Below are 12,500 nucleotides of genomic sequence, written 5' to 3'. Positions count from 1 at the left end.
ATAGATCTTATAGCTATTACTGTTAGCTTCAGCTTAAGTTATAGTGCAATGTTTGCACTAACGCCATATTTATATAAAAATAAAAGCAATGAACAGTTACATCTCTACTTTACATAAGGGTGTCTGCACAATCTCACATTACAGCAACAAAATCCTGCGGTTTTTGGCAAACCGAGTACCAGAACATATACATTTAAAAAAATAACTTACATCAGTGAGACTTAGGCATCGATGTTAACCCTCTTTACCACCATCGGTAAATAAGGTGACACGATGGCAGTGTTCATGTTTTGCTCGGTGACCGGGAGAAGTCGCGTTAAGATGAGAAGTACTTTATTGATCCCAATTTGGGAAATGTTTGTGTTGCAGCAGCATAAAAAGACACGGCATTGAACAATACAAAGAAAGTAGAAAATATACATGTGGAATTTACAAATGAACAATAACAAGAGATAACGCAAGTTGTTATATATACATATGTGAGGGATGGAATATTGAATATTAAACTGATTATATAAATGTAAAATGTACTGTGGGGTTTTAAGTCCAAGAGAAGCTGTGGAGCAGAGAGTTCTCTGCCAGCCGGAGGTGATTTGTTCTACTGAGTTATTGCAGTGGGCAGGAATGTGTTCCTGTGTCTGCCCTTGTGACAGCGGAGCTGCAGCAGTCTGTTGGAGAAGGAGCTCCGCTGTTAGCGTTGTTTTGAAATCTGACTGAGAAGATCTGATGTCTGGGCATCATTTTGAAGGGTTAGAACAGGGACTGTGGTTCTGCCGTAACTTTAAAGTCATTCGGACGAGGGGGGGGGGGGGGGGGGGGGTCTCCGCCAGACCAGGACTGAGATGGTGCTTGAATTTTGACTCGAGCCGTCCCTTATAGATACTGTCTTTTTCCGTTAGTGAGCCGGATCATTTTTTCGGATCAACTTGTTTCGGCAAATTCAGGTGATAAATACAACTTTGAAGCTTTGGCATAATTACAAGCAGAGAATGGAGTAACTTTACGTCACAGCAGGCATAACAACAGCCGGTGTTTCTCGTGAGGGTTTTCCCCGGGAAACAAACACAATACACACAAACGCAAAAATACACAAACACACACACATGTATACACACACACACGAACACACACACACGAACACACACACACACACACACACACACACTCGTGAGCTTCCCCCAGACCAGTAATCCAAACGCAAATATCTTCCCTAGTATTTTGATCATTTGCTCCGCTAATCAATCAGATCGATGGATTCCAGAGATGACTCCGTAACAGTCAGTGGGCACCACTTAACAGCCAATCAGAATGAGAATATGTTTCACATGTGACTTATTCAAATTGCGAGTGATTGAGTGACAGATGAAGGTTGTTTAGGAGAAAATGTCGGAGAAGAAAAAGTTTGAGAGTGGCGCTCGGAAAAGGAAATTGTTGAGGGAAAAGGAGTTTCGAGACAAGCAGCTATTACAAAAAAATGCCGAAGCTTACAGGTTATTTTAAACCTGTAGGCCAGGATGAGGAGGAAGGACAGATTAGTTCTGTACCGAGCGGCAGCGGTGCCGGCTGCGGAGCCAAGTAGGCCGTCTGGTTCTGATAGCGATGGAGTAGCGGGAGAGGAAAAACAGACAGGAGGGACGACATTATCTGTTGGAGGAGATGGAGAGGACGACAAGGACTTGCTACGTGGAGGGGAGCCAACGGCAACCGGACAAATACATGTGGGAGGCCCGATACGTCACTCGTCTGGAGGAGAGGACCAGGCGCGCATAGAGCAGAGTGGAGAAGTGCGATCACAGAGCCTGCCAAGGGTATAAATGACTTTGATTTGTTGTTTAAATAGGGGGCCTACAAAATCAGCCCCAGGGCCTGATGGCAAGTTAAGGCGGGCTTGGTCACGAGAACAGCCTTACAACTCAGTGAGTGTCTCATGTTAAACTCACAAAAAACCCAGTTCAATTGGAATTGGACAGCCCCAAAAAGATCCTGTGCTAACTGTGCGTTTATCAGCCTGGTTGCTCATTATAAATCAAGCAACCATTAGGATAAAGCTTCATTTTAAATGGTCTTCATTGGGTTATAAGATGCTGGAAATGTCATCAAAGCATCCAGGGTTTGTGTCTGTTCTGGGCCGTCTTTTTGAAATGTTTTGCTTATTTACTATGTTTTTTTATTGAAGGACAGATACACTCATACAGTGATATTATCAAAGAAGTGTATTTCTATCCAATTAAACAAATAATTCCCCTTCACACTAACCCATCCCCTCCCAATTCAACTTAAAAAACTGTTAAGAAACATAGAATACAATATTGGCGCGTTTCCACCGCAGCGGGTAGCTCGCTTTAAGCGTGCCGGGCCCGTTTTTGGTTGCGTTTCCACTTGGCCTGGTACCGGCTAGCGGGTCCTAATTCACAGTTTTTCTGGCCCCATAAAATCGTGGTTCTAGGGCCAGGAACAACCGGGCTGAGTCGGGCTGAGTATGCTAAACTAGAGAGAGAATCGCTGGCAAGGGGGCTACAACTACAACAAGATGAACATATTTGACCGTGATTTAATTGTAATACACGTTTCAAAATGATGCCGAATTAACAACATACTGATACCGGTTAGTAAAAACCATGAATTAATGATTTGACAAGTCTGCAGACAGACGGCAGGCGAAAAACCCTTTTTAAAATGCGTGTTTTCTAAAGGCTAAGCTAACGTTATTATGCTCCGACCGTCCACACTCACAACAACGGCCTACAGACATAAATAAACCAGCGACTGTATTCACCATGACACAGGCAGTCTGTGGTTTGTACTTGTTTAACTTTTGTCTAGTTTCTGAACAGATATGAGGAGCTGTGAGCTCTGAGTGCTAACAGCTAACAGCTGTGTTGTTTTTCTGGGGTTCTCATTGAAGATGACGTCACGGCTCCACCTACACTGCGTTACTATAGTAACTACCCCAGTTCCTAAACTGTAATGGAAACGCAGCATAAAGTGAGCCGGGCCTAACGAGGCCTAGCCATACCGAGCGAGGCCTGCAGTGGAAATGCGCCATAAATGGCCATGGAAATAAACAACATTAAGTAACAGTGCATAATGGAGAATACAAATACGGCTCATTTCCTTTCTACTGTCTAATACAAATGTCACTCTACACCTTACGTCTTTTGTTAAATGACACAACCTTCCTCAGTAACAGAGACTGGTATTTCAGGTCTCTGGTTTATCATCACAGTTATAGCACATTCCCCAGATGAGAGTGGAAGAAGCAGAGATATGTCACTGTGGAAGCATGACGGTGGATACTTTCAGTCACACTTGTATCTGACGATGATACTTCCAATCAGTAGCTGTCGAGCAGAGTGATGAGTGGCAACAAAACACAAGTGAGCAGTGAGAACATTTAGCGCTACAAGAAAGATACTGTAATACTATGTCAGACATGTCATAGAACAACAATAGTCACTCATCCTATACTTTAAATCACCTGTTTCTGAAGGATTACTTCAGGATTACTTATCTTAGACTTAGAGTTACATTTCAAACACCTTCACTACAACAATTGCCCATTTCAGTTTAACCAGTTGAATATTTTTGAGGTGTGGCTCAGAGCTCTCCGGTGTTTTGTGTCAGAATGTATCTACAGTCTAATTTTTTTACTTAAAAGTAACATCTTAAACATGTAAACACTTATTTACTAACTTGCAGACCTGAAGTCATTCAAAAGTTGTTAACAATGTGGAAAAAGCCTTTAGAGGAAATGCATGTTGGGCTACTGTAAAACAAATAATTGTATTGTAGTTAAACAAATCAGAATTCCTTTAGTAGTCCCACAGCTGGGAAATCTAAAAGAAAAGTGACATAGCAGATAAAGAGCAAAGCAATAATAAAGTAACTAACACGTTTAAACAAGAGAGAAGTACAAATTAGTAATAAGAAACTAAAATAAAGGGAAATAAGTTCATCATCCAAGGCAACAAGATGAGTAGCAGCATTTAAATAGCTACGAATTGTAATATGTAATAACATATATTTCACTATGGAACAGGAATGAAATGAAATCGTATTTAAATGTGACCTCTAGAAGGCCGTTGTTGTCCAAACTGCACACTTTAACAATGGTTTGGATCAAAGTCAACTTTATGGTCAATCTTCCAGTTAGTGTGTACAGACGGAGAGATCGAAATACCGTTTCCCACAATCCTGATTATGCTGCAGGAAAACAGAAGTGTTTAGCTGATTAAAATACACATATCCTCCTCTTTCCCCCCTCCTCCTCTCCAGGGTTGCGGCTCTGGGTCTGGCGGCGGGGGTCCTGCTGGTTCTGCTGCTCTTCTGTCTCTACCGGGTCCTCTGCCCGCGGAACTACGGCCAGAACGGGGTTTCTCACGGGCGCCGGCGCCGCGGGGAGCTGCCCTGCGACGACTACGGATACTCGCCTCCCGTCAGCGAGATCTCCCCGCTGCTGCTGAGGGGCCACAGCATGGTGAGGGTCTCAGGCTTAGTAAAGTATTACGTTGGTCCAAATGGTGATTGTTTAAAGGTCACCTATTATACAAAATCCACTTCTTCATGTCTCTTCTACATCAACATGTGTCCCCTCTTCTTCATGTCTCTTCTACATCAACATGTGTCCCCTCTTCTTCATGTCTCTTCTACATCAACATGTGTCCCCTCTTCTTCATGTCTCTTCTACATCAACATGTGTCCCCTCTTCTTCATGTCTCTTCTACATCAACATGTGTCCCCTCTTCTTCATGTCTCTTCTACATCAACATGTGTCCCCTCTTCTTCATGTCTCTTCTACATCAACATGTGTCCCCTCTTCTTCATGTCTCTTCTACATCAACATGTGTCCCCTCTTCTTCATGTCTCTTCTACATCAACATGTGTCCCCTCTTCTTCATGTCTCTTCTACATCAACATGTGTCCCCTCTTCTTCATGTCTCTTCTACATCAACATGTGTCCCCTCTTCTACATGTCTCTTCGACATCAACATGTGTCCCCTCTTCTTCATGTCTCTTCTACATCAACATGTGTCCCCTCTTCTCCATGTCTCTTCTACATCAACATGTGTCCCCTCTTCTTCATGTCTCTTCTACATCAACATGTGTCCCCTCTTCTTCATGTCTCTTCTACATCAACATGTGTCCCCTCTTCTTCATGTCTCTTCTACATCAACATGTGTCCCCTCTTCTTCATGTCTCTTCTACATCAACATGTGTCCCCTCTTCTTCATGTCTCTTCTACATCAACATGTGTCCCCTCTTCTACATGTCTCTTCGACATCAACATGTGTCCCCTCTCTTCATGTCTCTTCTACATCAACATGTGTCCCCTCTTCTTCATGTCTCTTCTACATCAACATGTGTCCCCTCTTCTTCATGTCTCTTCTACATCAACATGTGTCCCCTCTTCTCCATGTCTCTTCTACATCAACATGTGTCCCCTCTTCTTCATGTCTCTTCTACATCAACATGTGTCCCCTCTTCTTCATGTCTCTTCTACATCAACATGTGTCCCCTCTTCTTCATGTCCTCTTCTACATCAACATGTGTCCCCTCTTCTTCATGTCTCTTCTACATCAACATGTGTCCCCTCTTCTTCATGTCTCTTCTACATCAACATGTGTCCCCTCTTCTACATGTCTCTTCGACATCAACATGTGTCCCCTCTTCTTCATGTCTCTTCTACATCAACATGTGTCCCCTCTTTCTTCATGTCTCTTCTACATCAACATGTGTCCCCTCTTCTTCATGTCTCTTCTACATCAACATGTGTCCCCTCTTCTCCATGTCTCTTCTACATCAACATGTGTCCCCTCTTCTTCATGTCTCTTCTACATCAACATGTGTCCCCTCTTCTTCATGTCTCTTCTACATCAAACATGTGTCCCCTCTTCTTCATGTCTCTTCTACATCACCATGTGTCCCCTCTTCTTCATGTCTCTTCTACATCAACATGTGTCCCCTCTTCTCCATGTCTCTTCTACATCACCATGTGTCCCCTCTTCTTCATGTCTCTTCTACATCAACATGTGTCCCCTCTTCTTCATGTCTCCTCTACATCAACATGTGTCCCCTCTTCTTCATGTCTCTTCTACATCAACATGTGTCCCCTCTTCTTCATGTCTATTCTACATCAACATGTGTCCCCCTCTTCTTCATGTCTCTTCTACATCAACATTGTGTCCCTCTTCTCCATGTCTCTTCTACATCACCAATGTGTCCCCTCTTCTTCATGTCTCTTCTACATCAACATGTGTCCCCCTATTACTTCAATGTCTCTTCTACAATCAACATGTGTCCCCTCTTCTTCATGTCTTCTTCTACAATCACCATGTGTCCCCTCTGTCCTTACATGTCTCTTCTACATCAACATGTGTCCCCTCTTCTTCATGTCTCTTCTACATCAACATGTGTCCCCCTCTTCTTCATGTCTCTTCTACATCACCATGTGTCCCCTCTTCTTCATGTCTCTTCTACATCAACATGTGTCCCCTCTTCTTCCATGTCTCTTCTACATCACCAATGTGTCCCCCTCTTCTTCATGTCTCTTCTACATCAACATGTGTCCCCTCTTCTTCATTGTCTCCTCTACATCAACATGTGTCCCGTCTTCTTCATGTCTCTTCTACATCAACATGTGTCCCCTCTTCTTCATTCTACATCAACATGTGTCCCCTCTTCTTCATGTCTCTTCTACATCAACATGTGTCCCCTCTTCTTCATGTCTCCTCTACATCAACATGTGTCCCCTCTTCTTCAGTCTCTTTTCATCAACATGTGTCCCTCTTCTTCATGTCTCTTCTACATCAACATGGTCCCCTCTTCTTCATGTCTCTTCTTCATCAACATGTGTCCCCTCTTCTTCATGTCTCTTCTTCATCAACATGTGTCCCTCTTCTTCATGTCTCTTCTACATCAACATGTGTCCCCTCTTCTTCATGTCTCTTCTACATAACATGTGTCCCCTCTTCTTCATGTGTCTTCTACATCAACTGTGTCCTTCTTCTTCATGTGTCTTCTACATCAACATGTGTCCCCTCTTCTTCATGTCTCTTCTACATCAACATGTGTCCCCTCTTCTTCATGTCTCTTCTACATCAAACATGTGTCCCCTCTTCCTTCATGTGTCTTCTACATCAACATGGTGTTCCCTCTCTGGGTCTTATACATCAAACATGTGTCCCCTCTTTCATCAACATGTGTCCCCTATTACTCATGTATCTACATCAACATTGTGTCCCCTGTCCCTCTTTCTTGCAGTGCTTCTTCTACAATCAACATGTTTGTCACCTCTTCTTCATGTTTTCGTCTACAATCAACATGTGTCCCCTCTTCTTCATGTATCTCTACATCAACCACTGTGGTCCCCTCTTCTTCATGTATCTTCTACATCAACATGTGTCCACCCTCTCTTCATGTTCTCTTCTACATCACCATGTGTCCCCTCTTCTTCATGTGATCTTCTACATCAACATGTGTCCCCTCTCTTCATGTCTCTTCTACATCAACCAATGTGTCCCCCTCTAGTGGAAAGAGACTCTGGAAAGTTTCAGGAACAAAGATCTCTCTCTTTTTGATCCATTTCTATAAAACCTGTCTGAAAATGAGCTGATCAGATTTTGGCCACTTTATGATGTTCATAACGATGGTGGTTGTCTTTGAGTAACCATTAGCCACTCAGCAACCAAGGTAACCCCCCCCCCTGTATCACCTGAAATCTCCTCCTAGAGCACCATTGAGTTCTTTTGTAACCAAATCTCTCTCGCTAGGGGCGTTGGGGAGGGGCTCCTTATTTTCATCATCTAAAGTAACAGACAGAGAATCAGCACTTTGGAAACAGGGCTGAAAACAGAGGGGATTATGGGTAATGCTGCAATGATCTGTTTGGTGTTTCAGCCAATCAGAGACAGGCTCTGTATATATCTGAGACCTGTGATATATTGATGAAAAACAGTATAATAGGGGACCTTTAAAGCATTGTTTAAAGCATTGTTCCAGACAGCATTTAGACCATGAGGCTGTTTTAGATCAGGTTTTTGTAGTAGAGATGGACGGACATCAGGAGGAAGACAACAGCCTCCCAACAAGGGTTGTGGGAAAAAAAATAAAAGGGGAGGCTAAATACTGCCTAAGATAAATTTGAGGCAGAAATCGTACTTTTTGGAGTTATAACTTCCATCACAGACTGAGTAAAACTCTTCCATGTGTCTGTCCTCTTGGCTCACGCTCTGTGTTTGTGTGCTGCAGGACATCGAGTGTCTGGCCAGCGACGGGATGCTTCTGGCCAGCTGCTGTCTGGCGGGTCAGATCCGGGTCTGGGATGCTCAGACTGGAGACTGTCTGACCGTCATCCCACACCAGGGGTGAGCACTTTCACAATACTGATTTTATTATATATGTCAGATTTTCTTAGTGCTAAATCTGTCCAGTGCTTTTTATTTTAATCTTTACTTTAATCCTTTTCAGTCACCATCAGTCTTTATGGTATAATAACAGCACACCTCAGCATTTTATAAAGCCAAATATGTAAATATAATTATTTGAATGACAGCACAGACAATACTGCATTTTTGAGGCTGTTTTCTATATTATTTGAGTCCCTTTTAATTTTTTGTATTTAAGGAATTGTAATTAAACTATGTAATGAGCAGGACATTTGACATTTGAGTTACAAACATGAACTTGTCAGTGCTCTCTGGTGGTCACATTATGTGCTGGTGTAGGAACTAAACATACAAATAAAAGCAAGGAAATAACAATAAATACATCATAAAAAGAGAGGGTTCGGGTGATGCCGGTTTATATAGTTTATAAACCGGCATTATTAGTAAAATATGTTGCACTTTGAGTGAAACAAGGCGGTGACAAACAGTAGTGTTGATGGAGCTCTACTCTGATTGGTCCTCAGGTTGAAGCGCAGCAGCAGCAGCAGTGGCTTCTGGGATCAGCGGGACGGCTGGGACGGTGTGGGCGGAGCCTCAGAGTTTGAGTGTTTGGGCTCCGACCCCCCCCTCAGCGACGGGCTCTCTGAGGAGGACGGCTTCCCTCTGAGACGCCGCTCCGCCCCCTCCCGTCCCACGCTGTTCACCGACCAGCCCGACCTCACGCCGCTCATCGACACCAACTTCGCCTCCCAGCCCCCGTCCCACCTCTGCACCCCGCCCCCCTCCCACCTCTGCACCCCGCCCCGCGACGGCTTTGACTTCGGGGGTCTGGTGGAGCGCGCCTACATCGAGCACGAGCCCCCCTCCCCCTCCACGTACCCCTCGGCCTCGTCCTCCCCGCCCTCAGGGGTCCCGCTCCAGAGGAGACTCAGCGGAGGGGACGCCTCTGCCTCGCTGACCCCAGAAAGAGGCTCCGCCGCGGGGACGCAGGCCACCGCCGACTGGGAGAGCTCCGTGTGGGCGCTGGAGCTCAGAGGAAACCTGATCGCTGCAGGGAGGAGCAGCGGGAAGCTGGAGGTGCGTGGAGGAATAATAATAATAACTGAAATGTATATAACGCCTTTCAGGGGACCCACGGTCGCTTTACAGAAAAACCCAAAACAGTCAGACAGACAAAACAACAAATTCAGAATTATATAATATTGTGTATGTATCCATTTTTACACGAAGACCTGAACAAATATGTGACCCGCTCTATCGAAATCAGTCGAAAGTCGCAACGGCTCATTTCAAAATAAACGTGGATTTGCGTAAAAAACTATTTTTTCGGGGTTCAGGGTGTTTTGTTTGATTTTAAATAAACAAAGTCTTGGCTTTCAGAATATGAAACTTTTATTTCCAAAATCACACGATAAATACATTTTTGAAGCTTGTAAAGGGACGAAGACAGGCACCTCTCATTTGCAATCTGCTCTTCCGCAGCGCCGCCCCCCCTCCCTCCGGCTGACATTATGAATGTAAGAGTATAGTAATCATAGATAACACGGCAGGGTCCGCTACAGTTTGTTTTCATCTGATTTCAAATAAACAAAGTCTTTCAGAATATTAAACTTGTTTCGGCAAATTCAGATGATAAATACAACTTTGAAGCTTCGGCATAATTACAAGCGGAGAACGGAGTAACTTGACGTCACAGCAGGCGTAACAACAGCCGGTGTTTCTCGTGAGGGTTTTCCCCGGGAAACAAACGCAAAATTACACAAACACACACACACACACACACACACAACACACACACACACACACACACACTCGCGAGCTTCCCCCAGACCAGTAATCCAAACGAAAATATCTTCCCTCCGTAGTATTTTGATCATTTGCTAATAACCAATCAGATCGATGGATTCCAGAGAAGAGGAAAACTTTGAAGGCCTTTTTCTCAACATGATGACTCGGTGACAGTCATCATATAATGTGACATATTTCGCTTAATATTTGGAGTACAACAACAATCCTGATATCATTAGAAAGCTAGGAATCTCCTCTTTCCAGCAGTGTATACAACTCAAAATGTGTCTTCGGGTCAATGCGACTGATTTCGATAGAGCAGGTCACATATGTTATTTCAGGTCTTGTTGATGATCAAACATTATGTTATATATTTATTCGTGTCTTTTTGTCTCACTGTCCACTCGGGTGGAGATTGAATATCTTGAAAGTTACTCGAAAGATATTTTAAGACATCTCAGTCTTCCATTCACATTTGACCATTATGACAAGTAAGTATTACAGGTGAAACATGAGCTTCTCATCCGCTACTAAGAGATGCTTTCGTCCTTATCACGCCTAATGATAATTAGAAAGACTTGTTCTTGGACACTTTTGAAATTAAAATGTTATTATTGTCATTAAGAGCAGCTTAGAGTTTGGAGCTGGTTACTGAACCACTACCTCCTCTAATGTTATGTTTGAAATATCAATTCAAATTACCGCAATGTTACATGCACTTTAAGAAAGAAATGTGAAATTGATTGAAACTCATATTTGGTTCCAGTTGTGGGATGCAGTGGAGGGCTCGCTGCGCTGCGTTAATGAAGACGGGGGCTCTGGAATCACAGCACTGGCCTTCCTCAACAACAGGTGAGACTCAGAGGAAGTAAACTCTACTTCCTGTGGGGTGAGACTCAGAGGAAGTAAACTCTACTTCCTGTGGGGTGAGACACAGAGGAAAGTAAACTCTACTTCCTGTGGGGTGAGACACAGAGGAAGTAAACTCTACTTCCTGTGGGGTGAGACTACAGAGGAAGTAACTCTACTTCCTGTGGGGTGAGGACTCAGAGGAAGTAACACTCTACTTCCTGTGGGGTGAGACACAGAGAAAGTACACTCTACTTCCTGTGGGGTGGGACTCAGAGGAAGTACACTCTACTTCCTGTGGGGTGGGACTCAGAGGAAGTACACTCTACTTCCTGTGGGGTGAGACACAGAGGAAGTAAACTCTACTTCCTGTGGGGTGAGACACAGAGGAAGTACACTCTACTTCCTGTGGGGTGAGACACAGAGGAAGTACACTCTACTTCCTGTGGGGTGGGACTCAGAGGAAGTACACTCTACTTCCTGTGGGGTGAGACACAGAGGAAGTAAACTCTACTTCCTGTGGGGTGGGACTCAGAGGAAGTACACTCTACTTCCTGTGGGGTGGGACTCAGAGGAAGTACACTCTTATTCACTGGGATGGACTCAGATGAAGGTACACTCTACTTCCTGTGGGGTGAGACACAGAGGAAGTAAACTCTACTTCCTGTGGGGTGAGACACAGAGGAAAGTACACTCTACTTCCTGTGGGGTGAGGACTCAGAGGAGTACACTTCTACTTCCTGTGGGGTGGAGACATCAGAGGAAGTAAACTCTACTTCCTGTGGGGTGGGACTCAGAGGAAGTACACTCTACTTCCTCTGGGGTGGGACTCAGAGGAAGTACACTCTACTTCCTGTGGGGTGGGACTCAGAGGAAGTACACTCTACTTCCTGTGGGGTGGGACTCAGAGTGAGGCCCAATCCCAAACCACTCCCTCGACCCTACCCCTCCGTGACGGAGTGAACTCCGTCTGTAGCCACACTCGCAGCTCAACGAGGCTCCCTCCTGTCAGATGGAGGGAGTAAATACAGCAGCAAGCTTTGGGACGGCCTCCCTCTCTCCGGCAGAAACAGGAAATGCCGTAACTGTATGTAACAACGGTTTCAAATCAGCATCTCTTAGAGAAAAAGTTTAAATGAATAACTCAAATAAAACTCCAAACATCTTTCATTGTGTTTCAAAGCTTTTTTAGTTTTAAACCTGATGTTTATAAGCTTCTTAGTTTTTGCAACAGTCTGTAAATATACACAACTTTATAATAAAATGCACACATTTACCTTTTTCTAGACTAAACACAGGTATGATCCTAAGTTAAAAACATATGAGGTCATCATGAGGTTGTTAACATCGTAGTGTATCAGTGGATGTTTGCTGGAACTACTTGTAAACAGCTTGTTTCCCGACGGACACATACAGCGTGACTCCGGTCAGGTAGAGACCGGTCTCAAGTCAGCACCGATGCAGACTCGCTGTTTGAGG

General features: G+C 44.1%; 1 protein-coding gene across 1 annotated transcript in view; it reads left to right on the top strand.

Moving 5' to 3' along the window:
- Positions 1–11,173, top strand: part of scap (SREBF chaperone) — a 65,876-nt gene extending 54,703 nt beyond the window's left edge. Inside the window, 4 exon segments of the mRNA XM_034239832.1 lie at positions 4,276–4,477; positions 8,248–8,363; positions 8,909–9,461; positions 10,939–11,173. Coding sequence (XP_034095723.1) covers positions 4,276–4,477; positions 8,248–8,363; positions 8,909–9,461; positions 10,939–11,028 — 961 coding nt within the window. The 3' untranslated portion in view covers positions 11,029–11,173.
- The last annotated feature ends 1,327 nt before the right edge of the window (positions 11,174–12,500 follow it).

Source organism: Gymnodraco acuticeps, unplaced genomic scaffold, assembly GCF_902827175.1.
Source record: "Gymnodraco acuticeps unplaced genomic scaffold, fGymAcu1.1, whole genome shotgun sequence".
NCBI classification, from domain to species: Eukaryota; Metazoa; Chordata; class Actinopteri; order Perciformes; family Bathydraconidae; genus Gymnodraco; species Gymnodraco acuticeps.
Note: the sequence above shows the minus strand (reverse complement) of the source record. Positions and strands in the feature narration are given on the sequence as shown.